General features: G+C 42.1%; 1 protein-coding gene across 4 annotated transcripts in view; it reads right to left on the reverse strand.

The window, feature by feature from the left end:
* The window catches only part of LOC127985868 (cell adhesion molecule 1), a 296,550-nt gene that overhangs the window by 10,129 nt on the left and 260,339 nt on the right, over positions 1 to 26,082 (reverse strand). For 2 of the 4 annotated variants that reach the window (XM_052588073.1, XM_052588072.1), the window contains one exon: positions 12,916 to 12,948. The exons of the other annotated variants lie outside the window; for them this stretch is intronic. In XM_052588073.1, coding sequence (XP_052444033.1) covers positions 12,916 to 12,948 — 33 coding nt within the window. The remainder of the gene's footprint in view (positions 1 to 12,915; positions 12,949 to 26,082) is intronic. 4 annotated transcript variants of the gene reach the window in all.

Genomic DNA, 26,082 nt, shown 5'->3' on the forward strand with positions numbered 1-26,082 from the left:
ATGACCCAAAATAAGCCTCTTTTGTGTCTCCACGATATCGTTCTATCATATCTTCCTTTTCAAACCAGTACAAGCGCATCTTTTGAGAGCAGACAGGAATAACAACAATCATTGACAAGAACAGACAGCAGAACAGGGGTTTCGATCCTGTTGGCCATGACAAAAGGTTAGAAGTGTACAGCTCATATTCAGAATGTTCAAAGGCAGTCGTAGAACGGCTAGCGCTGTCGGTTTACGCCTTACTGTTCGTAGCACAGGTGCGAGGAGGAGATATGCTGCTGTTTTCTTCATGAGTTGAGCCAGTGGCTACACTTGATCTTGCACTCATAGTCAATTACCTCACTTCCTCAGGAAAAAGCTTCTGTTGTTTTATCATCTTGGACTCAGGCGGTCATTGCCCACTTCTAATAACTTTCTCAAAAGAAGCCCAAGCAGCAACAGATACTTTGCTCCAGTGGAGATTTGAAATAAACTTTGCTGTGGCTCATTGGGTATCCACATATGTCAACATTTTTATTTTTCCTTATTTAGTTTCATGTAATGTTCTTCATTCTTTTTCAGATTATTTGTTTGAATAAACAAAAGTTGACTCAGTAAGTAAAAACAAACAAACAAACAAACAAAAAAAAAGCTGAGGTTAAGCAAGGATGCATTGCATTTTGGTAAAAAATAGATTTATATTTCAAATAAATGCTGCAACGACACGTTTCAGAAAGATGGGGCGTAGAAGAGAAACAATAATGTACAGTATTTGGAAAATAATGTTTTTTGAACCTTAAACCGCATAAACACATTTCATTTCACCAAATACACAAAATGATGTTCTTTTTAGCAACATCACATGACCTCTTTAATACGGTTATGTATACACACTGTTCGGTTATTTACGGATGTGACAACCACACTCTGTAACTGAACTCAAACCTGTCAATTTACACAACTCACAACCACATTCTCGGAATACACGCGCTGCGTGAACGGAACAGGACTAAGCAACTAGTTGTCTGCCATGTCATACAGCCTGATAGAAATAGCCGCTCTGCTGCACAAACACAGGTCTATTGTTTGTTATGTGTTTCCATCAGTGATGCTTAAGTAACGCGTTACTCTAATCTGACCACTTTTTTCAGTAACGAGTAATCTAATGCATTACTATTTCCAAACCAGTAATCAGATAAAAAGTTACTTAACCAAGCCACTGTGCGTTACTATTTTTGTCATTTTCCTTAATAAAAATATATATTTATTTCTTCTTGCATCTCGGGGAGTGAAGTCAAGTATGCGACAAGTCACATTTTCAGCATGCATGAATTTCACGTCACGTGTATGTACCACGCAACGACACAAACGTAAACAATGGAGGCAGGCGAGAGATGTGCGTTTTCTAGATGGAAATAGAGTCACTATTTTGAGTTTGTGTCAGCTAAAGATGATAACATTAAGATCAGTTGTACACTCTGTGCTGGTGGCAACTGTTATTTAGCTACAAAAACACTATGTCGAATTTGAAAAAACATTTAGAGTCACAGCACTGCACAGTCAAACTTATAGAGCAAGTTACACCAGGTGATAATAAACAGAGAGCAGGAGGTCCCCGACCACCTAAACAACAAAAGCTGGACTTCGGTGCAAAACCAGTAAGTGGGGGAGAGTTGAAGAAGTTAGTCGGGCAGTTTGTTGTGGAAGAAATGTTGACATTAAATACGGTTGACTCGCCCTTGTTTCGTGCCATAATAAACAAGATCCCTACCACTGTCAATGCCGCGCTGTCTCACATAACAGCTTTTTCTTCTTACATGGAGGAGGCGTATACAGTGATGGAGAGAAATCTTTTCATTAAAAGAAGTATTTATGTTAAGTCAAGAAAGACTGCCTTTATTTTTTGTAAAAACATAAAAACAAGTTAAACTTTAATTGTCAGGAGATAGATTGTTGATGTTACTGTTAAAAATACACTTCCAATAAAGTAGGTGTTGGCAAAACCGGTTGTCATTTTTATGTTGTTGGCAGCTGCTGAATGTAACTAATAAAGTAACTTGTAAAGTAACTTAGTTACTTTTAAAATCAAGTAATCTGTAAAGTAACTAAGTTACTTTTTCAAAGTAACTGTGGCAACACTGTGTTCGGTAACTTACAGTGATGAAGAAATAAACTGTGTGTCATCTGAAAGTTTTAGATCCCATCAGTTTTGTGTTCTGTACCCAATTCAAATGCTTCGTTCTTCACCCAAATTTAAAAGCTGCTGTTGGTTAATAAAAGATTTGACGAAAGAACTTGCGACTTGATTGTACTCTTGTCATGTCAGAAGTAATAAAACTTTATTGTATTATGACGTCGCCATCTTTGATTTAACTTTGGTCACTCTTGCTATGATAACTGATAAGAAATACTGGCTTGACTACCGTTGCATGTTCTAACAGACAGTATTCCAAAACGCAACTATAAGCTGCAGTGTGAACAGTACATTTCAAGACTCATACCTGTAAAAAACTTGACAGTGTGAACATAGCCTATTATATTGAGTTTTACCATTATTGGTAAATAAAAAGCCTTACGATTTAGCCAGTGTTCCAAAAATCATCAAAAAGAAGCACTTCATATTCAAACATCTGCAATGAAAGATCTGCAAGGCGATTTGTGATGATGTAGCTGCTAGATTATATCACTTATGGCCATGTAAAAGGCCAATTGTGGCTCTGTGTCTTGTCCTTCATCTTTTAATAAAGTTTAATAAAGCCTTCCATTCAGAAATCTCATTAAATTCAGCCAGCGTGTACTCACTCACAAAACTTCCACATCAAAATATCTCCTTTGGGAGAAACACAAGAAGCGAGCCGATGTTCAATAAGCTTTCAATCACTTATGATGTACTGACAGCCAGTAACCGAACACCCGAAATCTTGCCTCAAATCACATGGAAGCATTATAAAAAAAAAGGCAGCTACTCTGCATCAGGCTTATCTGTTTTGACTTTGAAAAGGAAGGAACGTCTGTGGCAATTTTCTTAATTCATCTCTCTCTGTATGCCATTTCCATGATGGATGGAAATGTTCCTTCTATCTACATGGGGAGAAAGAATACTGCACTATACTGCATTTTACTTTTACTTTCAAGTATTGCTTGAAAGATTAAGACTAAGTGATAGGTAAAGTGAGAGATGTTCTAGATTGAATGGTGGCTCACAGAAAATAAAAAGAAATAATGTGACAACAGCGAGTGGTGTGCTAGGCAGTTGTTGACGGACTATACAAGATGGCTTGTGTTAATATGTTTTCTCTCCGTACTGAAACAATTAAACCACCTTAAAAAAAAAAAAAAGTCAGGTTCACCCTGTCCACGGGCAAACAGAACCCATCGCACTCACTCAAGAGTAATCGATTTGACAAGGAGGGAAAAGTCTACCCTCTGGGCAACGCAAGTGTCTCATTTCAAAGGATGTGTTGATTTCAAAGACAGCAGATCTTCTAATTAGATCCTCTAATCTTGTAATTAAGCAAAAGTGATTGCCATGGTGAAAGTGTGAGCAGATTGGAATGAAATGACTCTGCTCTTGGGCCCGTGGTCGGATGGATCACAGATGTGTTATTGCAAACCCTGTCTTATATTTACCTGTTCCTTCAGCCCAGCAGCAGTCCTGTGCTGTAATGGAAATGTAATTAAAAATCTCATTGACCCCCTGTGTTGCAGTCACACCATTCAGAAGCTTATGGATAAAGCTCAATTTTGCTATAGCCACTTAGAGGTAATGTGTATGCAGCGGTCTTGTGCTACAAAATTGGATTGAAATGTTTTTACCTGGATGTGTTCAAGTGTTTCGGAACATTTCTGAACAACTTTAAGGGCGAGGGATTTCGGCAAATCGAAGATGTTGCTTTCTATTCGGTAAACACAAAAGTCTCAAGTCATAGTCCAGTGGAATTTTCACAGCAATGTTTGAAAAAAATCAGTCATGTTGACAGAGACAAAATGAAGTCTAAGTCATAATCAAAAAGATTGAATCTCTCTCATAACCTTTTTGTTTCCTTTTGCTTGGCCTGTTTGAAGAAGCTTGAGATAAAGAGTGTCTCGTGTTCCTTCAGACAAATCATTATGATTAGCAATTACACTCAAGCGTGGCCTATTGTTGATGACAAACACCGGTTATATTCACTTCAATTTCCACTCAATTTCCTCTGCTAAAATCTCTGGGGCCATTCCGAAAGGTTTCCACTTAAAAATATTAACAATGTAATTACTTCAAAATGAACTTAATGATGGCAAGAGACCAGAGAGACAAAAGCATTGCAGGTAGGAAAGATCCCACGAGGAGTCGAGGTACGTCACTAGGTCGCCCTTTCCTTTTGCGTGCCATCTGTTTATCATACCTGTCACTGCGGCCACTCCTCTTTGTCAGTTTCCACCTCAAGCTCCATCAGCGTTGACACATACGGCAGCCTCTGCAGCTTTGTAGTTACAGTTACAGAGGCGGACAGAACTGTGCCATGGGGGGCATTCGGAGGCAGGACATAGAATGAGGGCAACCTTTACAAGCTGCTTAGATGCCACGGATTTCGAGCTTGACAGGTGTGCCTGAGGCGTACTCGTGGACGATGAACCAGATCCTGTGGTTAAGAGATGCTTGATCATTTGTACTTTCAGTACAGCCATGTTTTTGCTTTGGCTTCTCCTCGTCTGCCCTTCAAACATCAATAAATCCTCAGGCTGCTTCGGCTGCTTTTGTGGACTAACTCGCATTCACAACAATCCAGCATTATGCAAATCTGGGAACAACACATTCGGCACAAGGGACTCGCGTTGTTCCATTCTGTGAGAAGCAGGGGAAGTGAAGTTTGTCAGAGCTAATCCAGGATAAGATGTCCCTTCCAGGGAACCGTACAAAGCCATGGACGAGAGGGGTGTATTCCTCAGATGCCGCTTCCCTCATTTCCCTTGAGCTTAGGGATCAGTGTTAATTCTTCGCCCTCAGTCGCCAGGAAACAGACAGAGCCAGACAGCATCCGATCACCTCGGGCGGAGCACAGGCGCAAACTCCGCACAACAGGCCAGGGTCAGGCCAGGGTCTTGCTGACTTTATCAGAGCACCAAATCAATGGCTTTGAATTCCACAATGAGCCTTGTGACAGTAGGGAGAGAGCGTTGAATAAAAAGTCATACCATGTCGTGTAAGGGGAACGTATCTGGCAGACACCCCTGGAACCTCATTTTGTGTGGCTTCTTGTGAAATTCTGTCACTTTGAGGGCTAACGGTGCAATGCTGTATCTCCATCACAGCAGGTAAACCACTTGCTGGTGGTGTAAATGAAAACCTTTGGCTGGTTGACTGGAGGAAGCCAGCACAGGTGTTCATCTAATACAGTCCTCACATGAAAGCAACTTGTGCTCTAGCTTCAATGCATGGGCTGGAGAGAGAAAAGTTCCCCTGCTCTCAGTGTGAGCTTTCTGGCTGGCTATAGTTATATAGTCAGTGGGGAGGAGATTATATATGTTTTTTTTCTCAGCCAGCTGGACTACTAAGAGTAATGTTTCATGTGAAACTTAATTGATGCCCAAGGACATTTAATTGCTAGATAAAAGAGGCAGGATGGACAACATAGTTTCACTTAATAATAGTGCTAATGCACCTTTTAGGCAAGCAATTTTTGCAGTCAACTCTTGGAAGAGAAAATGGAAAATGCAGCCTTTAAATATAAGCAAATATATGGAGTTGTAGCCTAGTGGTTAAGGCATATTACACAACACCGTTCAAGTTCACCACCTTTTTCGGGTCTCCTCTTTATATATAATTAATATAATATAATATAATATAATATAATATAATATAATATAAAATAATAATTAATTTATAATAAAGTGTAAAAAATAAATGTATAATTTGATATTTATAATTATTTTAATTGTATCTTTTCACATAATTACTTCTTTTTTATTATTAGAATTTGTAAATTATTATCATTGTGCATGATGTTTAATAATAAATTACATTATAAATATAAAATAATAAATAAATATAAAATATAAATAAATAATAAATACATACACAAGAAAACAGATATAAACCTACAAATCAAATGATATATGGAAAAATATAAATGTAAAATAAAATAATAAAAACAATATAGATTCATTTTTTTGTGTGTGTTGAGACTTACAAAAATGTTGCACACAGAAAAATCCTTATTTTTGAGCCCTTGCTGCATAAAAGAGGAATGTTGTTTCCAATTAGGCTAGAGTACTGAGACTGTCTGTGTCTGCTGGGATACTGAAGCCATCTTAAACCCATGTTATTTCTTCTGTCCAGACTGGCCCATGTAAGCTGGCTCTCTATGTTCCTACTTACTAGTCAGTGGAGCAGAGTGTAAAGAGGAGAAAGGTGTGAATTTTTGCCATCTCAAACCCTCTGCTTCTGTTAATGCTGCACAACTCTCAGACTAATTACTGCAGCATATGCACGTCACCTGCGAGGTACCTGCAGGTAGTCCAGAAGGTGCCTCAGAGCCCTGCCTCAGCCATTCACACGCCATCCTTACTCCAAACCCTGCTCATCAGAAACACTACACATCGCAGCAAAGCACCACTGACAGTCATACATCACTCGCTCAAACTAAGCAAACGTGGCTGCGAAAGGAGGTAAAGGAGAGAAAAAGCGAGTAACGGCAGACCCAGAGAAAGTCTGCAAAAGAGGCGACCCTTGAAGCTGCAGAAGAACTCAGTCCTGTTGATTGATGAAAGCCCTGGCCATGATGGCATCCAAATGTGACAATTCGGGGACATAAAAGGCACCAACTCTTCTGCTTCACCTGCTTCAGTCCAGCTGGGAACAAAGTGGTCATTATCCCACTGTATTCTGCAACGGCACTCCCTGTGGTTCAGAATCTGCTCAATTATCTCCTCCTCCTGGGCTAAGGCTAACAGGCGTGTTGGCAGGTGTGTCCTTTCCATCCTGTTCACCTTTCCTACTGGAGGATTAGAGAGCTATGCGGGCATCAACTAACACTACGGCTCCAGAGCTGTTAACGGCCCTGCCCTTTCATCCCCACTGGACAGAAGAGCGATGAAAGAGCAAATGCTCGTCTTTGGAGATGGAGCAAAGAGAACAGGCCTCAGATGCCCACAACATATAACCGTCCTAAAGAGAGAGTGCCGCCTGTCAGATCTCCATCAAAGATTATAATCAGAACAAAAATGCAGAATGTTACATTTGACGAAGGGGAAATGGATGCTCTGCCTAATCAGTCTTTGAGGGTCTGAGTATAATATTTTGTATAAGGCCAAAAATATCGACAGTAATAAAGAACTTTGAATTGAATAACAGCATGACTTGATTCATAAATAAATTCTATCAGTTCTGTTTTTGTGCATAAAGTGAAAGCCACAGGTGTTTTAGTCTCGTGTAGCCAGACTTTAAGACTGATGGCAGAAGGTCTAGGAATCATGGCCACTTTAAATGGTCAAGGCCCACCCGAGAGGCCATTTCACTGGCAGTTAAAGCAACCATTTATGTTTTATTTTGTGCCACGTATGAACAGAAAATAGCAAAAACAGGGAATAAAAGAGCCCAAAGGGAAATGGTGTTCAAAATAAGCAGGGGATCTGGGTGTCTTTATCATGCTGCTGGGTTCGTGAAGATGGGACAGTGTCCGGGAAGGAAGTGGTCTGGGCCGTGAGGGGAGGTGGCTTCTTCTGAGTGTCTTCATCCTTCTAGGCCCACAGCGCTTCTCGGGGATAAATGTCCCGGCATCCTGTATAACGGGTGCAGTTCTTGACTGGACAGCGGATCCAGCAGCTCACGGCACTGGCGGCACGGGAGTCCCTCTATGCACCCTTCTTGGACCCACAAGGACACCAGCGTGGTGGTGATAAGGATCTATTCGCTTCAGGTGTGCCTCATCACAAGCCGCCAGCCCTGGCTATTTCAGCGCCTCTCCTCTCTCATGCACCCACTCCTGTCGGGAGCCTGGCAAAGGGCGCGATTAAGGGACGAGGTGATGCAGATAATTAGGAGGGAGGCTGCCGACTCATCACAATGGTGACTTTCGTCTTGTAGACATAGTTTCCAGGCTAATTTTGCTCTGCCAATGAAATTAGTAAAAAAGCTGAAGCTGAAGCTGGATGAACCGCCACGTGTTGCTCAGCATCTCAGAAACAGACACAAAGTGAATGTCCCAGCGCATTCATCAACAACAACAGCACTCTCAAAAAACCTCTTGCCCCAATCAAGAACTAAAGCAAATTATTTGCAAAGGGAATCAGTAGATGCATATTCTCATTTCCATATACATCCTCTCAGATTCTGACATTTTTTGTGTGCTGTCTTTTCTAATGCTTGAAAGGAATTCAGATCAGAGTGTTTGAAAACAAGACGTTAAGTAACACAGGCTTTACTATGCCACAACGGGCAGAGGAATCGTCATGGTGACTGCTTTGAGAGGATGAGGGAGAGGCAGTTAACATTGGCATATAAAACAGCTTCACATCAGAGGTGGCTAAGTTCATGTCAAACAGCGGCTTAGATTTACCGGTGAGAGAGCGAGGGAGAGATAGGCTTAAATAAGCCCTTGCTTAATTTTGGCACCATGTGTGACACTCGCAGATTTTCATTCATCCTTTTCTAAAGCCTGCTATTTATTTTAGAGGCTTTGTTTCACAAAAGACATTCTCTTTAGCATTCATAGGACAAAAATGTAGATTTAATTCATTTCTGCCATTATGAAAATTGTGACAGGTGTGGCCACAGCAACAAGAAAAATGAAAGCCATTATTACATCCCTACTGAAAAGACCCATGCCTTTATGAAAAGGCAGACTCAGTCATATTGAGGACGAAGATTGAAAAGTTTTACTTTTATAATTGCGAGCAAATAGTCCTCCAAACTGGTTGGCCAGACTGGAGTGATTTTCCATTTGTCGCAATCACAGGCAAACAAAGCGGTTATTTTACACCTGGTTTCTTACGGGCTCTTTGGTGCATTGTTACTTAAAGCAAATCATCAAAAGATGCTGGCGTCATGTTTACCGAGCCCAGCCTCAAACATGTTGTGTGGTGCCACACTGAACAAAGGATGATGAAATGACAAGAATAAGTGAAGTGTGTTCAATCATCCTCTTTGGAAATGAACAGGAATGAGGAGTATGCCTGGATGGAGCGATATACTGAGAGCAGAGAAAGACAGAGCCAAATGGAGGACCTACTGAAAGGGCTTCTCACTCACCCTCATCTTAATTCACAGCAGATCTAAAGGAAAAAATAAATAAATAAATAAGTGAACGAGATCTGCATATATTGCTTTGAAAACAGTGACTTTATGGCAACAAATCAGCTTGAGGAGAGGCAGAAAAGAGGGTGACCGCACACGCAATGGGTCCCGAGGCGGAGATTGAGAGCTGATGAGCCAGGGTGACACCGAGGATCCGGACAGAGACTAAGGGATGGAGGGATGAGGCAGAGCCAGAGAAGTGGAGTCCTGGGGTGGCAGATGGTCAAATGACATACCAAGGCAGAGCAAGAGGGACAAGGGATCCCGGCAGAGCTGGTGGACTGACAGGACATGGTGGAGAAGAAGGAGCTAGGGGCCATGATGCTGGGTCGAAGGGCCGAGGCGGAGTCCGGGACTCAGAGGCTGGAGGCGGAGACAAGGGATCCTCCTGTGGATCCTGTGCACAGATGGTGGGCTAAGGGCGAGCGGAGGGGCTGCCAGACGACAGTGGTGGAGAAGGCTGGATGGACTTTTGAAGAGCGGGCAATGGAGAGCGCATTCAAGGAGCAGGCACTGGAAGACACTCTCTAGGAGCAGGCACTGGAGGATTGGAAGCCCCCTTAGGGCTGGACGAGGAAACCAAGGATGAAGGAGGGCTGGATGGGAACCAGCAGAGACCACGGAGAGAGGAGAGGAGAGGAGAGGAGAGGAGAGGGGGCAGTTCAATTTCCAGTTCAGACTCTTAGCTTATGAGATCCACTTCATCATTTAGACCCCTTTGCTGCACCGTATTCAGCTCACCATCAGCGTGGTTCCATCTCCAGACAACCATGCTCTGCACTTGTAGTTCAGGCTGGTCTTGTAGAAAGTGCAGAAGCAGTAGTCCGGGTAGTGGGTATGGTTGGCAATTTCCACGAATAGTCTTGTATGATCCTCTAGGGAAAGGCTCCTCTGCTTCAGCAGGAGGTGGAAGACGAAGGATCAACCATGAAATAAAACAAACACTGACAAAAGGAAAAACAAAACGCGGCAAAAAACACTTTTTCAAGGTCCGGTCTTCTGTCACGATGGGTTGCAAGAGAGAAGCACATAAATGGTTGGTGATTATACAAAGTCTTTAATAATCCACATGGGGTAACCCATAAGGTGAAGGCAGTGAAAAGGCAACATAATGAGTCCAGGGGCGTGACAATATTTAAATAAAAAATACAAATGGTCAGTTGCATCACATTAAAAGCATGTGTGTATTAATCTAATAATATTCACTAGTAATGTCATAGCTGGATTTTAACAGTTTTTAACTTTATAGTTCAGGTGACTGGCTTGAAAGATGTTACCCAAAACTAGGTGATATTGCTATTTTGTGAACAATAAGATGATCAAAAGTTATTTAATAGAAAGTTAATTAATAGTCCAAATTTATATTAAGTGGCCTTAACTACTATGTACTATTTAAATTTAAATTATGCATTTGATACAATGCATTTATTGTGTACATGTTTTTACATTGTACTTCTATTTAAAACCAATACCTGCATGCAATTGCATTTGTAATTAATTTGTCATTTAATTATATTGTTGAAGCTTTCCTTATACCATAACCCACCCTAAAACCTACCCATGCCACCAAATCGCCCAATAAGAACACAATAAGTGCATTGTACATATTTATTTATGTAAGTATATAGTAGTTAAGGCCAACTAATATAAAGTTGGACTGTGCATAGTTTGCAAAGAATGCAAGGTGATTTTTTTTCAATGATTATTTTGCAAAATAGTGTGTGGACAAAAAGACTAAGAAACAGTAAAAAGCTTGAATGAATGCGATACAAATACACAAATAAGACTGTTTTCTGTGGCATTGCTGTAGCTTTCTGTTCTAGCAAGGAATCTTGCCCACTATGTCAAACTCCTACCTCAACCTCTGCTGAAAACCCCACTTATTGCTTGAGCAGCTTGTTGCTAGGCTACACCAGAGAGGGTAAAAAAGACTGTTATCAGAGAGAAGAGAAATCTCCTGAACAGTGAGAGTAGCGCACCCAGGAAAATAAGATGGTAAACAGAGTATGTGTATTAGCTACAAAAGCGAACCACATAAAACACACAAGGTGTGACAAGATGCAAATGCGAGGATCTTCTGAGGAGGAACATAGATGCTTTGCTCTGCCATCATGAGCGGCTCCCTGTGCTAGACTAGACTAGACGTCTTTATTCTGGAAATAATGTGACTTAATTCTCATGCATTTTTACCACAGGGTGCGGAGTGCTGTTTCAAACACAAACAAGCATCTTGGCATTAGCAGAAACACACATTTGCAACAGGTCAGGACACCAATTCTACAGTCGGATTAAAGAATGGATGAACATGCTTGACATTTTACAAACAAGGCATTTCCTGTCCATTTCGATAATGAAAGAGATGACAGGAACCATTGAGATGACTAACCCTTTTCACAGTTCCGCAACAACATAAAAGCCAGACCAAAAATGCTCAATGTCACATCTAGAGAACACAAAGATAAGAAGCACTACATTTAAAAACAATTTGTGTCATGAGACAAAGCCCCCTGGGTTTACCTTGTGTTCTCTCTCCATAACCGAAAACCTTTTGTAGGATCAAAAACTGCTTTGGATTATTGGAATAGCGTACAGTGATTCAGTTATACATCACTGCCAAGCTGATATAACTGTACAAGGTTAACATTGGCCTTGTGACATGGTATTTAGAAATGCAGTGAACTGTACAAAAGCTCAATTATGGCTCTGGTACACAGTCAAACCTGACCATGTTCTGTAGGCACATCCAAACTATGCAAATGCAAAAGAATAGCCCTAACCTTTAGATCTTCTGCCGCTTGTTTTTGGTTTAACCTTTTCCATATGGGAAGTCGCAGATATATATGTAAACAAACAACTTGGTCAGTTTGTGAGGTTGCCAGGGGTGCAGAAAAGTGTCCATTTTGAGGTGTGATCTGGTGCGAGCCAAAACACGAAAGCTAATTAAATCATTAGAGGGTGTTTCACAAGGCACAGGTGACATAATTACACAGTATCATGAAAAGCCTTTATACTAAATCTAACACATTTACACAAGCATCTGCCACAACAAACTGAGAACGAGGATAAAGGGCTTAATGAATTGAGAAAGCGCTTTCGTGGTATATTGTAAAACACAATAAAGCCCGTGAGCTATGCAAATGGTCCCCGTTCTGTGATTTGCGAGTGGAGCTGGCGCACCAAGGTGGAGTACAATGCCATCTGCGTCGTGTAGAGAAAAGGCTCTCCGTTGATTTCTCAGAAATCAAAAACAGCCATTTGGACGTCATTTAAATTCATGAAAAATGATTGCGGGTGGATTACGAGTGTCTGTTGGGAACTGTGTGAGGACTCGAAAAGGTGAGAAGTCAAAAATGGCAACAAGGACTCGAGAAGGGCTCATGCAGGAGGGGTGGATGCGAGACGTGGGCTGGGATTACACGGCGATTGGTCTGATTAAAACTCCCAGAGGAGAGCCGTGGCGAATGGGTGGGTCGTTGCGGGTGAACGGCGATAGGGATAAAGGATGTGACATACGGACGGACAGACAGACACATATACAGCAAATACACATTAGTCTCATTCCCGCATCCTGTGCATGTCGCCGTTACATGCTGTACAGTACTCAGCTGGCATGCAGAGAATGCCATGCTGTGCTGGCAGAAGAAGGAGGGAGAGGTACCAACCGTGAGCTGCGGCTTCAGTGCTGGGCGCAGCGTCTGAGCATACGAGGAGAGGAGGTGCGGTGTAGAGGAAGGAGGAGGGAAACAGGAGGAACAGCATGCATAAAAAGGAGAAATGGGGGAAAAAAACAAATGGAACTGATAAGCAAGCATTTACACACAATTACAACAATGACCAACACTTTGAAACAAGCTCACAAGAGAATGACTAGAGAACAAAATCAAATGTTCTGCACATCAAACAAACAGAGCATCATCACACACAGCAAAGACTATGGGTGTCAAAATTACCTTGTTAAAAAGAATCGTACAGATTCCAATCCACCTTCCTCAACAAAACCATTTTAATAGCTTAGACTGAGATTTCTATGGCTACTCTGTTTAGTGCCTGTTTAGAATGGTAAATATTAGTAATCCTGAAAATGTGGTAATTTTAGGGATAGTTCATCCAAAAAAATTTCATTAAGTCAACATTGTGCTATTAGAAACCTGTATGACTTTCTTATGTAAAATAAACAAAAAATATGTTTTTATATATGCAATGAAAGTTCAAATATGCAATGGGTTCAAAACTGCACTGGGCCCCATAAAGTATCGTTGTATGGACAAAATAAAAGACATAAAATGAGACATCCTTAAAAATATAATTGTTCATGTTCCTCAGAAGAACGTTATTTTCCTTATTTAGTTACCATATTTTCCCTTTCAATTAAAATGTTTTATTATATTCAAAATATATACCATTTCTAACCAATAACTGAAAAATTACAACAGAATTATATTACAAGAGCTAAAATTGGTCATATTCAAATTTAATGTTATTTTGTTATTGCTATTTTGTATTTTTAGTTAACAGCTTAGCGTGCTAGCTGAACTGATTATAAAGCTCTATTACAAGAGGAATTCTGGCATTGAGGAAGAGGAATATGATTCTGTGGTGGGATCAGATTTTAGCTCTTAAGAATCAAAAAATGTCTAAACTGGGCATGCTTGAATCGCTGTTGTGTACTGCTTTATAAACGCAGATCATTTTCAAATGGTGCTGACAGTCACTGCTGCACCCTTGATCAATATAGCGAGACCACAAGACTCTCTATAAATAATAACTAAAACATAAAATTACATTTTCATATGCTCGCCCTTGCCAAAAGTAAACATTAAAATCACATGGACTGACTTTTAAGCCAAATCACTATTATATATGACAAATTAATATGATGCAGACTTGTATATGAATGCCAACCGAATGCCAACCGAATGCCTTTGAAATGATTGTATGTAATTGGTCATTAAAACACTTCAGAAGGCCTCTGCCCTTTTAAAATGTTGATAAATCAGTGTAAACCTGCATTACTGCTCCAGGTAATTCCTCTGATATAAAAGAGGAATTCAAGACTACCTTTCTGCTTTGAGCTGAATGCCTCGACTGAAATATGGAAGTGAACGCATAACATGAGGAATGTGAGCCCTTATCCTGGTGCATTACCTTAGGGCAGAGAGCACTTCAAACACACCAGTAGAGCCGTGATGCAGAGGTGCTCGTTATAGGAAGAAACATTAGAGATGTCAATCACTGTTAGGGCAACACAAACTTTGCCCTTAAAGCATAACTTGGTGTCTCTCAGCTCGATTAGATAGGATCTAGTCCTAATCCACTTGTTGCTTTGATGATTCAGTTGAGTATTCCTCAATATTTATCAGAGATCGATGGAAAGAAGCAGTGCAGATGATGCATAGAATACCAAGCATTTTCTGTGCAAAGGTAGATGAGTGATGCACGCTCACTGGATCACAAGATGGAGATCAAGAGCACTGCTTGCTTTTGGATGGAGTGCTTCTTGGATTAAAACATGAGTGTGTCACTTAAAAGTAAAACAGAAATGAATTACTGTATGAATGCTGGGATTAACATTTAACATTTCAGTTTTTAATTGTTTGCCATTTAGAAAGCTATTTTTATCCAATGCGACTTGCAGTGTAGTGTTGCATTCGTTAACGAAAATTATGACTAAATATCGGCGTCAACAAACCTTTATCACATGACGCAACGTAAAATGCTGGTCATGTGACGATGACTATAATTAAATGTATAATGCAATATTGTTGACGAATAAAATTGAAACTAAATGTGGTTTACAAAATGAAAAAATATGCTAAAATGTCTCTTCATTTTCATTGACCAAAATGAGACTAAACGAAATGTTATAATGGTATTTCATCTCGTTTAGTCTCATTATCATTATTTTGCAGTATTTCTGTTTCCTGAGTCTCACTTCAAGGGCTGCATCAGGTCGCACTGCGCAGACGAAAGTAACGTTACTTCCTCAAGCCCCACTCGCGGCATTATTTAGAAGACGACAACAAGCAAAGTTAATCAGGATTTATACTTTCATCTGGCTCCACTGATTGTGAGCGCACCTTTCCAATCGGACGAGTCTTTTATACTTGTCGCGTTCACCATTGTACTATTCTTTGAAACAACAGGGGAGCAATGAAGAGTAATTGTCCTCTAAAACCGCTGGGAAATTATCGGTGAGAAGAAGTCATTTGCCAGTACAAGTCTTGTGATGAATGAGTTGATGAATTAATAATTTATGTACAAACTTAAAACAATCTTAAACTAAAGTAAAATAAAAAAAAATGTTTTCCGTCAAAAATTCGTGGAATTTGAACTTCACATTAAACTGCTTCTGTTTCACACAAACGTGCATGTTCGGCTAGAATCGCATGTTGGATGTTGGAATCCAGAGCTATGTGAAAGTTACAAAAAATGGAGTGCACTCCGCCAGACGAAATGAGTTTGCACACTCAAAGCGAACTTCCGGCAACACTGCAGAGAGAAAGGGACAGATGGCCGGCCAGCCGGGGTTCATCTTTGGGAGAAAAATTAGCAGAGTTTATTTTATTTTATATACTGTTTTTATTTAAATTTATGTGTGTGTGTACTTTTAACATGTTTGGCTGGTAAAATAATTGTTGTAAATTCAAATCAGAGAGTCTTCCGTGTCTGAAATGGATGTATTCTTGAGGTAACAATAATATAATAAGATAACCTGGTTTGAAATGGGTTTGGTTAAAAGATAATGTTGGTTTCATCTCTACTACTAAGTACTTGTACTATATTGACTGTGTTAAATAGAATAGCATTACTAAAAAGAGACTAAAATACAATTTTCATTGACTAAAATAGACTAAAATGTCATCAGTTTTCATAAACTAAAACTAGACTGAAATGTCATCAGTTTTCATAAACTAAAACTAGACTAGAATAAAAGGAGTATGAACTTGACTAAACATTTAATGTATTACTATATTATTCTTACAGAGGTTGGAATGACCTGTGTAATTACAAATATTTTTTTTTCATGTGGTCTGTCTTTCATATACTGTAAACTGTGAAGACTGCAAATCAAAATCAAAGCAAACGCTTCTCAAAAGATAAAAGCCTAATTTTAAAGTGATTATGAGTGATATAATTTGTATATTATTGTCATGTCCACTGTCTGATCACCCCGTTCTTGTGTGTGTGTGTGTGTGTTTCTGTATATGTCTGCATTTCGTGCGCACATGGTGTTTTGTTTTGGTTTTGATCGCTCGTCTTGCACCTATCTTTGGCGTTCCTCCCTCCCCCTCATTATCACAGTTTCCGTTTCTAATGGTTTGACCTCGCTCACCTGAATTCAATGTCTGTTCATCTCTTGCTCTATTTATTCCCGTCTGTCGCGCCTATCGGTGCCAGATCGTTGTTCGGCAACAATCCCCGTGTATCCACTTTGTCTGATCCTGTCAAGCCGTGTTCTGTCGTGCCTCTGTTTGCTGCTATTGGTTTGTTTTGTTTTTCTTTTTCCTCCCTCCCTCATTTCCTAGACCGGGCACCGGCATTTCCCAGAAGAGTTTTTGCACGGTCGTTGGTTCGCTCGTGGCTTCCTCCCCTCTCCGCTATCATCGCGGCCGCGCCGTTGAGCGCCCCCTGCCGGGTGTTTTTGCAAGGACATTTGAAGTCTCTTTTTCTGTTGGACATTTTTCCTAATTTCCCGGCCTGTTTTTGTTCATTGGAGGAAGTTTTTTCTTTTGAGGTTTTTGAATAAATTGGTCCTGCACCGTAACCTGCATCTGTGTCCAGTTGTGTTCCTGACAGAACGATCTGGCCAAGATGGACACAGCAGGTACAGACTCTGTCAGAACCGCAGTCACCCAGCAGGGTGTTCTTTTGGGCCAACACGAAGCCAGACTCACGAATACCACAAGGGAGATGGAGTTCTTAGCCAACCAAGTGGCTGAGTTGACCAACCGGATCCAAGAGCTGCAACGAGAGGCTCCTCAGGGTGGTGCAGTTCACCATCTTTCTCACCATGAGCCTGAGCCCCGATGCAATAACCCACCACCCTATGATGGGGACCCCAATTCCTGCCGGGCCTTCTTGTCCCAGTGTTCTGTGGTGTTTGCCTTGCAGCCACGCACATACGCACTTGAGATGTCCAAAGTGGCTTTTGTTTTGACTCTTCTGACCGGCAAGGCCAGAGACTGGGGAACCTCCATCTGGGAGACCAAAGCTCCCTGTTGTGCTTCTTTTAAAGATTTCCGCCAGGAGATGGAGAGACTGTTCGACCGCTCTGCAAGAGGTCAGGAAGCGGCTGACCAGCTAGCACGGCTCCGTCAGGCGGGTCGCTCAGTGACGGACTATGCCATTCATTTTAAGACTCTTGCAGCGACCTGCGACTGGAATGAGGGGGCCTGTCGAGCTATGTTCCGTGCTGGGCTAGAGGATGACATCCAGGATGAGCTGGCCACTCAGGACCTGCCACGTGACTTTGACGATCTGGTTAACATGGCGTTGCGCATCGAGGGTCGCCTTCACCGCCGTCGTCAGCGCCTGGCAGTTCGTGCACCCTGGAGGACTGAGGAGTCGTCATCTGTCTCCCCCACAGAAACCACTGAGCCTGAGCCTATGCAGGTGGGGCGCCTTCGGCTCACTCCTCAACAAAAGCAGCAACGCCTCGCCCTAGGACTATGTCTGTATTGCGGCAAATCAGGTCACTTCGCAGTGGGCTGTCCACTAAAAGTCAAGGCTCACCAGTAAAGAGGGGGATCCTGGTGAGCGCTACCCCTTTATTACATCCCCCCTCCTCTCGCACTCTCCTTCCTGTCTCTATTCAGTTTGGTGGTGTCCTTAACTCCTGTACAGCACTGGTTGACTCGGGAGCTGAGGGCAACTTTATGGACCTCTCTCTAGCCACCCGTTGGGGAATTCCTTCCATTCCTCTTCCCAAACCTATTCCTGCCCGTTCATTGAATGGCACTTTAATAACCACTGTCTCATATGCCACTCCCCCTGTTAATCTTATAGTCTCGGGCAATCACCGGGAGGTGACCACGCTGTACCTTCTTGAATCCCCGAGTGCTCCCATAGTTCTGGGGCACCCGTGGTTGGTGCAACATGGCCCTCACGTGGATTGGTCCAACAACTCTGTCCTGTCTTGGAGTAAGTTTTGTCTTGCGTCTTGTCTGGGTGCTGCCTCTTTTCCTGTGTCTGTGTGTCCTGTCTTGCAGGTGGAGGCTGCTGATTTGAAGGGGGTCCCGGTGGAGTACCACGACCTGTGCCAGGTGTTTAGTAAGTCCCGGGCCACCTCCTTACCTCCACATCGCCCTTATGACTGTGCCATCGAGCTCCTCCCAGGCACTTCTCCGCCCAAGGGTCACTTGTTTTCCCTTTCAGGCCCTGAAAGAGAGGCCATGGACAAATATATTAATGAATCCCTCAAAGCCGGTCTCATCCGACCCTCTTCATCTCCTGCAGGTGCTGGGTTCTTCTTTGTCAAGAAGAAGGACGGCTCCTTGCGTCCTTGTATAGATTATCGAGGCCTGAATGACATCACTATTAAAAACAGGTACCCCTTGCCTCTAATGTCATCTGCCTTTGAGTTATTGCAGGGAGCCAAGGTCTTCACCAAGCTAGACCTTCGGAATGCCTATCACCTTATTCGCATACGTGAGGGGGATGAGTGGAAGACAGCTTTCAACACACCTACGGGACACTTTGAGTACCGGGTCCTACCATTCGGTCTGACCAATGCCCCAGCTGTCTTCCAGGCCCTGGTTAATGACGTGTTGAGAGACATGGTGAATCGCTTTGTCTTCGTGTATCTTGATGATATCTTGATATTCTCCCCATCTCTGCAGGTACACACTCAGCATGTTCGCCAGGTGTTACAACGGCTGCTGGAGAACCAGCTCTATGTTAAGGCGGAGAAGTGCGTCTTCCATGCCCAGTCGGTTCCGTTCCTGGGGTTCGTTGTTTCTGCGGGGGAGATCAAAGCCGACCCCTGTAAGGTAAGGGCCGTTGCCGAGTGGCCAGCTCCTGACTCTCGTAAAGCTCTGCAGCGGTTCCTGGGGTTTGCCAACTTCTATCGGCGGTTCATCCGGAACTTTGGTCAGATTGCTGCACCTTTAACGGCACTCACCTCTCCCAAGGTACCGTTCAAGTGGAATACTGGAGCACAGGAGGCCTTTGATAGATTAAAGTCCCGTTTTATCTCTGCTCCTGTCTTGTCTATTCCAGACCCTGAACGGCAATTCATTGTTGAGGTGGATGCCTCCGATGTCGGAGTGGGCGCGGTCCTATCTCAGCGGTCGCACGAGGATGGAAAGGTGCATCCCTGCGCCTTCTTCTCCCACCGCCTGAGTCCCCCAGAACGGAATTACGACATAGGTAATCGGGAGTTGTTGGCGGTCAGGCTGGCTTTGGGGGAGTGGCGTCACTGGTTGGAGGGCGCGGCTCAGCCCTTCCTGGTCTGGACGGATCACAAGAACCTCGAGTATGTCCGTTCGGCCAGGAGGCTGACCTCTCGACAGGCTCGCTGGGCCCTCTTCTTTGGCCGGTTCAATTTCTCACTGTCTTACAGGCCCGGGTCAAAGAATGTTAAGCCCGATGCTCTTTCTCGTCTCTTCGAGGCTCCTGGGGGAGGGGAGTCAGCAGACACTATCTTGCCCAAAGGGGTGGTGGTGGCATCCCTCTCTTGGGACATCGAGAGACGAGTAGAGGAGGCCCTACTTAAGGGGCCTGTGCCGAAGGGGTGCCCAGCGGGTAATCTGTTTGTTCCCACCAAGTTGCGCTCTGAAGTCATCCAGTGGGGTCACTCATCCAGGCTAGTCTGTCATCCAGGAGTCCGGAGGTCGCTGGCTGCCATCCGTCAGCGATTCTGGTGGCCATCCATGGCCAAGGATGTCAGGCAGTTCGTGGCTGCCTGCTCGGTGTGCGCTCAGAACAAGACTTCCAACGCGCCTCCCGTTGGTCTGCTCCACCCATTGCCCATCCCTTCCCGCCCCTGGTCACATTTGGCCCTTGATTTTGTCACTGGCCTTCCGGAATCCAAGGGTAACACCGTCATTCTTACGGTGGTGGACCGTTTCTCTAAGGCGGCCCATTTCATTCCCCTTCCCAAGCTCCCCTCAGCCAAAGAGACTGCTCAGGTGATGGTTGATCATGTATTCCGGATTCATGGTCTTCCGGTCAACGTGGTCTCTGATAGGGGTCCCCAGTTTGTCTCTCGGTTTTGGAGGGAATTCTGTCGGCAGATCGGGGCCTCTACGAGTCTGTCTTCAGGATTCCATCCCCAGACCAACGGGCAGTCCGAGCGGGCAAACCAGGATTTGGAACGTTCTCTTCGCTGCCTGGCATCCCACAATCCCGGCTCCTGGTGTCAACAGCTGTCCTGGGTAGAATACGCCCATAACTCCCTTCCTGTTTCTGCCACAGGTATGTCCCCATTCCAGTGTTCTGTCGGTTATCAACCTCCCTTGTTTCCCACACAGGAACCCGAGGCTGCGGTCCCGTCTGCTTTGGCCTTTGTCCGACGGTGTCGCCGCACCTGGAAGAGGGCCAAGGCGGCCTTGGCCCAGGCTAATAGGCGGACTAAAGCAGCGGCCGACCGTCACCGAACTCCTGCTCCCCGCTATGTGTGTGGTCAAAGGGTATGGCTCTCTACCAAGGACCTGCCTCTCAGGGTAGCCTCACGCAAGTTGGCACCCAGGTTCATTGGCCCATACCGGATCACGAAGGTCCTGAGTCCGGCGGCGGTGCAGCTCAAGCTCCCTACCACGCTTGGTCGGGTGCACCCTGTTTTCAATGTTTCCAGGGTTAAACCTGTGTTCTATTCCCCTCTTGTTCCATCTGCCCCAACCCCCCCTCCCCCCCGTCTAGTGGATGGCTCCCCGGTCTATACGGTGCGGAGGTTGCTAGATGTCCGACGTAGGGGTCGGGGCTTTCAATATCTTGTGGACTGGGAGGGCTATGGCCCAGAGGAGAGGAGCTGGGTTCCGGCCCGGGACATCTTGGATCGGACACTTGTCGAGGACTTCTACCGGCGACGAGGTGAGCCCCTTCCTGCGGCGCCTGGTGGCGTCCGTCGGAGGGGGGGTACTGTCATGTCCACTGTCTGATCACCCCGTTCTTGTGTGTGTGTGTGTGTGTTTCTGTATATGTCTGCATTTCGTGCGCACATGGTGTTTTGTTTTGGTTTTGATCGCTCGTCTTGCACCTATCTTTGGCGTTCCTCCCTCCCCCTCATTATCACAGTTTCCGTTTCTAATGGTTTGACCTCGCTCACCTGAATTCAATGTCTGTTCATCTCTTGCTCTATTTATTCCCGTCTGTCGCGCCTATCGGTGCCAGATCGTTGTTCGGCAACAATCCCCGTGTATCCACTTTGTCTGATCCTGTCAAGCCGTGTTCTGTCGTGCCTCTGTTTGCTGCTATTGGTTTGTTTTGTTTTTCTTTTTCCTCCCTCCCTCATTTCCTAGACCGGGCACCGGCATTTCCCAGAAGAGTTTTTGCACGGTCGTTGGTTCGCTCGTGGCTTCCTCCCCTCTCCGCTATCATCGCGGCCGCGCCGTTGAGCGCCCCCTGCCGGGTGTTTTTGCAAGGACATTTGAAGTCTCTTTTTCTGTTGGACATTTTTCCTAATTTCCCGGCCTGTTTTTGTTCATTGGAGGAAGTTTTTTCTTTTGAGGTTTTTGAATAAATTGGTCCTGCACCGTAACCTGCATCTGTGTCCAGTTGTGTTCCTGACAATTATATGATATTATCATTTAGCAGTTTCTAATATTTCTGAAATTCTGAAATGACCACCAACTAAAATTATATCTGAAAAACAGTATTTAAAACGAATACACAAAATTATTAAACTTGCAGCTACTTACACATACACTCTTACACTACTCAGAGAACCATCACTTAAAATACTGTTATTAATGATGTTAACAATTATCATTTCAGTCAAATGAAAAGTGACTTAGTTCTAAAATTAATATACAAATATTATCATTTTGTATTTTTAAATGTAAAATAATATTATAAACGTAAAATTATAAAACCATAAAATGAAAAAAAAAAATGCTAAAACTAGCTACAAGTAAACAAAATGTGCCATTAAATTTATAGATAAATTATTAAATATTACTGAGATAAACTATTTGAAAATAATAATTTATTAAATTTGCAGCACTTTACTCACAGAACCTCCACTGAAAATGAATATTTATTATAATTATCATCATCATAATTATTTATTAAATTACTGTATCTTATATTTCAGCCAGCTTAAAAAAAAACAAAAAACCTTGTTTGGGATAATATTAGTGTAAATAACAGCTCGCCTTACTAATAAAATTCCAATTCATGAATTCGAAAAGGATTTTTTAATTTTGAAATTTGAAGTTTGCTGAATGTATTTTGAGGAGGTTTGTGAAAGGTTCACAGGCTTCAGTCATGCTATAAAAACTGAGTTCATATAGCCAAGAACTAGAAAGAGCAGAGAGCACGCAGTACTTGCGATCCCTGCTGTTAGGGCTTTAGGTAAAGAACCTTTAAACGGGCAGGAGACCTATATCAATACACTGTGTTAGTGTTTGACTGCACTTTAGTCCTCAAAATAAAAAAAAACTCTCTCCATCATTAAAGGCGTTCATCTGGCACAAAAGCACAGCAAGGCCTTTAATATAAATCACTAAAGAAACTTCTCAGCATACTGCTGACATTAGGTCCTTCAAATGGTGCTTCCACCATCAGAAAAATGAATGACTTGAATAACACAACACTTACTGCTGCACAGCAAGCCTTTGTATAAGTATTGAGCCACTGCGCCTTTGGGTGGAGAAGTTTGAAACATTATCAAACATGAACTGTCAAGCACCTCTAAAAGTGGGCACTGAGTACTCGAGGAGAGAGTCATGAGATGAAGCATGAGTCTACGAATAAAACACAATCAAAATGAGCAATAATATCTTCAGGTTATTATTTGACATTAAGAGGGAAGTGGAGGGTTTCCATCACTCCATGCATGCTGTGATTGCCATCAGGCAGATGGTTTGGAGCATGTTCTCGCTGAGAAGGGAGGAGACACGAAGGAAGCAGGTGGGATGTAAGGGAGCTGTCCTGGTTGTTTATCCAGGGACAGAAAAAAAAAATGGTGGAAACTGATCCAAAATGAGCATTATAATCTTCAAGCTATTCCTCCAACTCCCAGTCTTCAGAGGGCCTCTGGAAGCCTGCTAAGCCCAGTACTGGTTCAGGCAGAAGTCCGTCAACAACTTGCTGATGAGCAACGGCTTCCCCCTTGTGCATGGCCCTTTGTTTCAGTGTGGGTCACCTGAGGCGGTGTCCTTGCTTACATCAGCAGCTGATATCAGCAGAGATGACAATAGGCACACAGCTTCGTGGCTAATTGCAACAGCTTTGTGTGGCACAGGAAACGACAGCGAAACATGCACCCAGTGCCCAGGGGAAGGGCACAACTGCTGAATCTCAGCACCATGCAGCTCTTCATTTAAAATGTGAAAAGATATACTAGAGCAGGGATGGATCGACAAAAACCAAATGCATTATAAAAATCTAAACAATTAACACACTAAGATATATATATATATATATATAAAAATGTATTGATAATAATTGTTTAAATGAACATAATAATTGATACTTTTGACTCATCCCTTTACTTAAAAATTGAATAAAGTTTGAAATTTGAAGTGCAGATCCTAAAAAAGGTCTCTAAATGTCTTAAAAAATTGTTTAATATTTTTTATATTTACATTGGCTTGTTGGGGAAATATTTCTTGTTGGGGTAATATTTCTGTCCACTGACAACAAAGTTTTCCTTCAGAATAAGCATAACTGCAAAGTTTTCTAGTTAATAAAATCTTTAAAAACAAATTAGTTATACTTTAAGATGGTGTAAAAGGTATGTGGATGTGGATTAGTAATCTGGCCCCTTGATATAAAGGAAAAATGCTGGCCCTCGTCACTATCAAAGTTGCCCATCCCTGTAGAAAGCTGCACGGGTCCGATTTTGTAAATCCGCACTCGCCCGTACCCACAGTGCTTAAAACCGCACCCGACCAATTTTCCGACAGCAGCACTAATTAAAATCCGCACCCGAACCAACCCGCTTAAAATAGAACCGACACCCGACCCGCACCCGCAATCAAATCAGTTAAGCCAATCACATTAGACACACTTTTTTTTTCGAATTTTATTGCCAGGTCATACAGAAGTTATTTAGGCCTATGGAAAACTTTTTAAAAGATATTTGTTTTTTATGCATTTTATCTAAATTTTGATCAATTTTTTATCAATCAATTGCCCGTATTTAATAAATAAGAAGCAAATATATAGCAGACAATGTAGCTAATAACCTTAGTGTAATTGACAGAATTAGTAAAAAAATTTTGCTACCTAAAAGTTAAATATTTTTTGTGTCACGCATGCACGCATGTCCATTTCCCTCATATTAAATATAAAACGCATGTGGACTGTTATTTTTCCAATGTCTGGAGTCCTTTATTAATGGAGTATATAAACAGACGTTTCAATATATTGGTATTAAATGCATTTTCTGAGAATTTATATTTCACGTTTTTACTGCAAATGTCGAAATGCGTGCTCTTTGGTCCATCAGTGCTTGAGTCACTGATCACATTAGAATAAAATATCTCATAATAAAATACAAAATTGACTGATTTATGAATGTATATGCATAGTTCTCATCCGTTGGAAATACAGTTAAACGCTTTCATTTGTTGTATTTTTGATCCTGAAACAAAACAGAACAGCAAAAGAGCGAATCATATCACCGTCTGAGGTTGTGCTTCAAGTCGAACGCACCCATTTTTAAATCATTCACATCTGAAAGTCATTTTCAGATGCAATGAAAAAAAAAAAAAAAAACTTGGATAGCCTAGATTAGGCCCATATTCACAAATGTGTTAGCTATGGAATTAAATATCTGATATTCCCATTGCCAAATCCATGCAAGTGGAAGTGTATTGTTGTTTAAACACCTTTATAATGATCGCGTTAGTTGAGCTGTATGCGCATTATAATTTTATGACACACATTTTGAAATAGGCTTAAATCAAACACATTTTAATTCAGATTATATATATATATATATATATATATATATATATATATATATATATATATATATATATATATATATATATATATATATATAAACGAAAAAAGAAAAAAAACGGGGAAAAAAACAGCTGGCTGGTCTTTTACGTCTGTTAACTAATGACTCATGGAGCTGTTCACGCGGATGTGATTTTTTAAAAGTGGAACGTAGGCCTATTTTTACGTTTGCACGTGACTGTTTTGAACCCGTGTTTCCCCGTGTCCCTGTGTTCACCCGTTTCAGCCAAATTTGTGGGTCACCCGTCGGGTACCTGAACCTGTGCAGGACTCTACATCCCTGTACTAGAGTAACATTTTGTGATGAATCTATTGTGCAAAAAGGGATTAATTAAAGCTGTTTATGGAAACCCCTATAACAGACTTTAAGGAGACTGAAAATGTGTTTTTCTGAAAATAGTCAGCTATTAAACTAATTAAATACAAATTTTAAATTTGAAAGGCAAAACAATATTAATTTAACAGTAGGGCCTACACTAAATTGCAGGACTCTAACACTTGCACTCTCTATTCTATTTCTATTTTATATAACCGTTTTCTGTTTTTCTTTTTTAAAAGAACCCTCTATCCCTCTAAGTGTTCTCTATTCTCTTTCTATTCCATCTACTTGCTCTCTATTTTTAAAACTTGACCCTCTAACACTAGAGTTCTCTATTCTTTTTGCACTTTTCAAGTTGTTTTATATTTATTTTAAAAAA

The sequence above is a fragment of the Carassius gibelio genome, chromosome B21 (genome assembly GCF_023724105.1).
Source record: "Carassius gibelio isolate Cgi1373 ecotype wild population from Czech Republic chromosome B21, carGib1.2-hapl.c, whole genome shotgun sequence".
NCBI lineage: Eukaryota > Metazoa > Chordata > Actinopteri > Cypriniformes > Cyprinidae > Carassius > Carassius gibelio.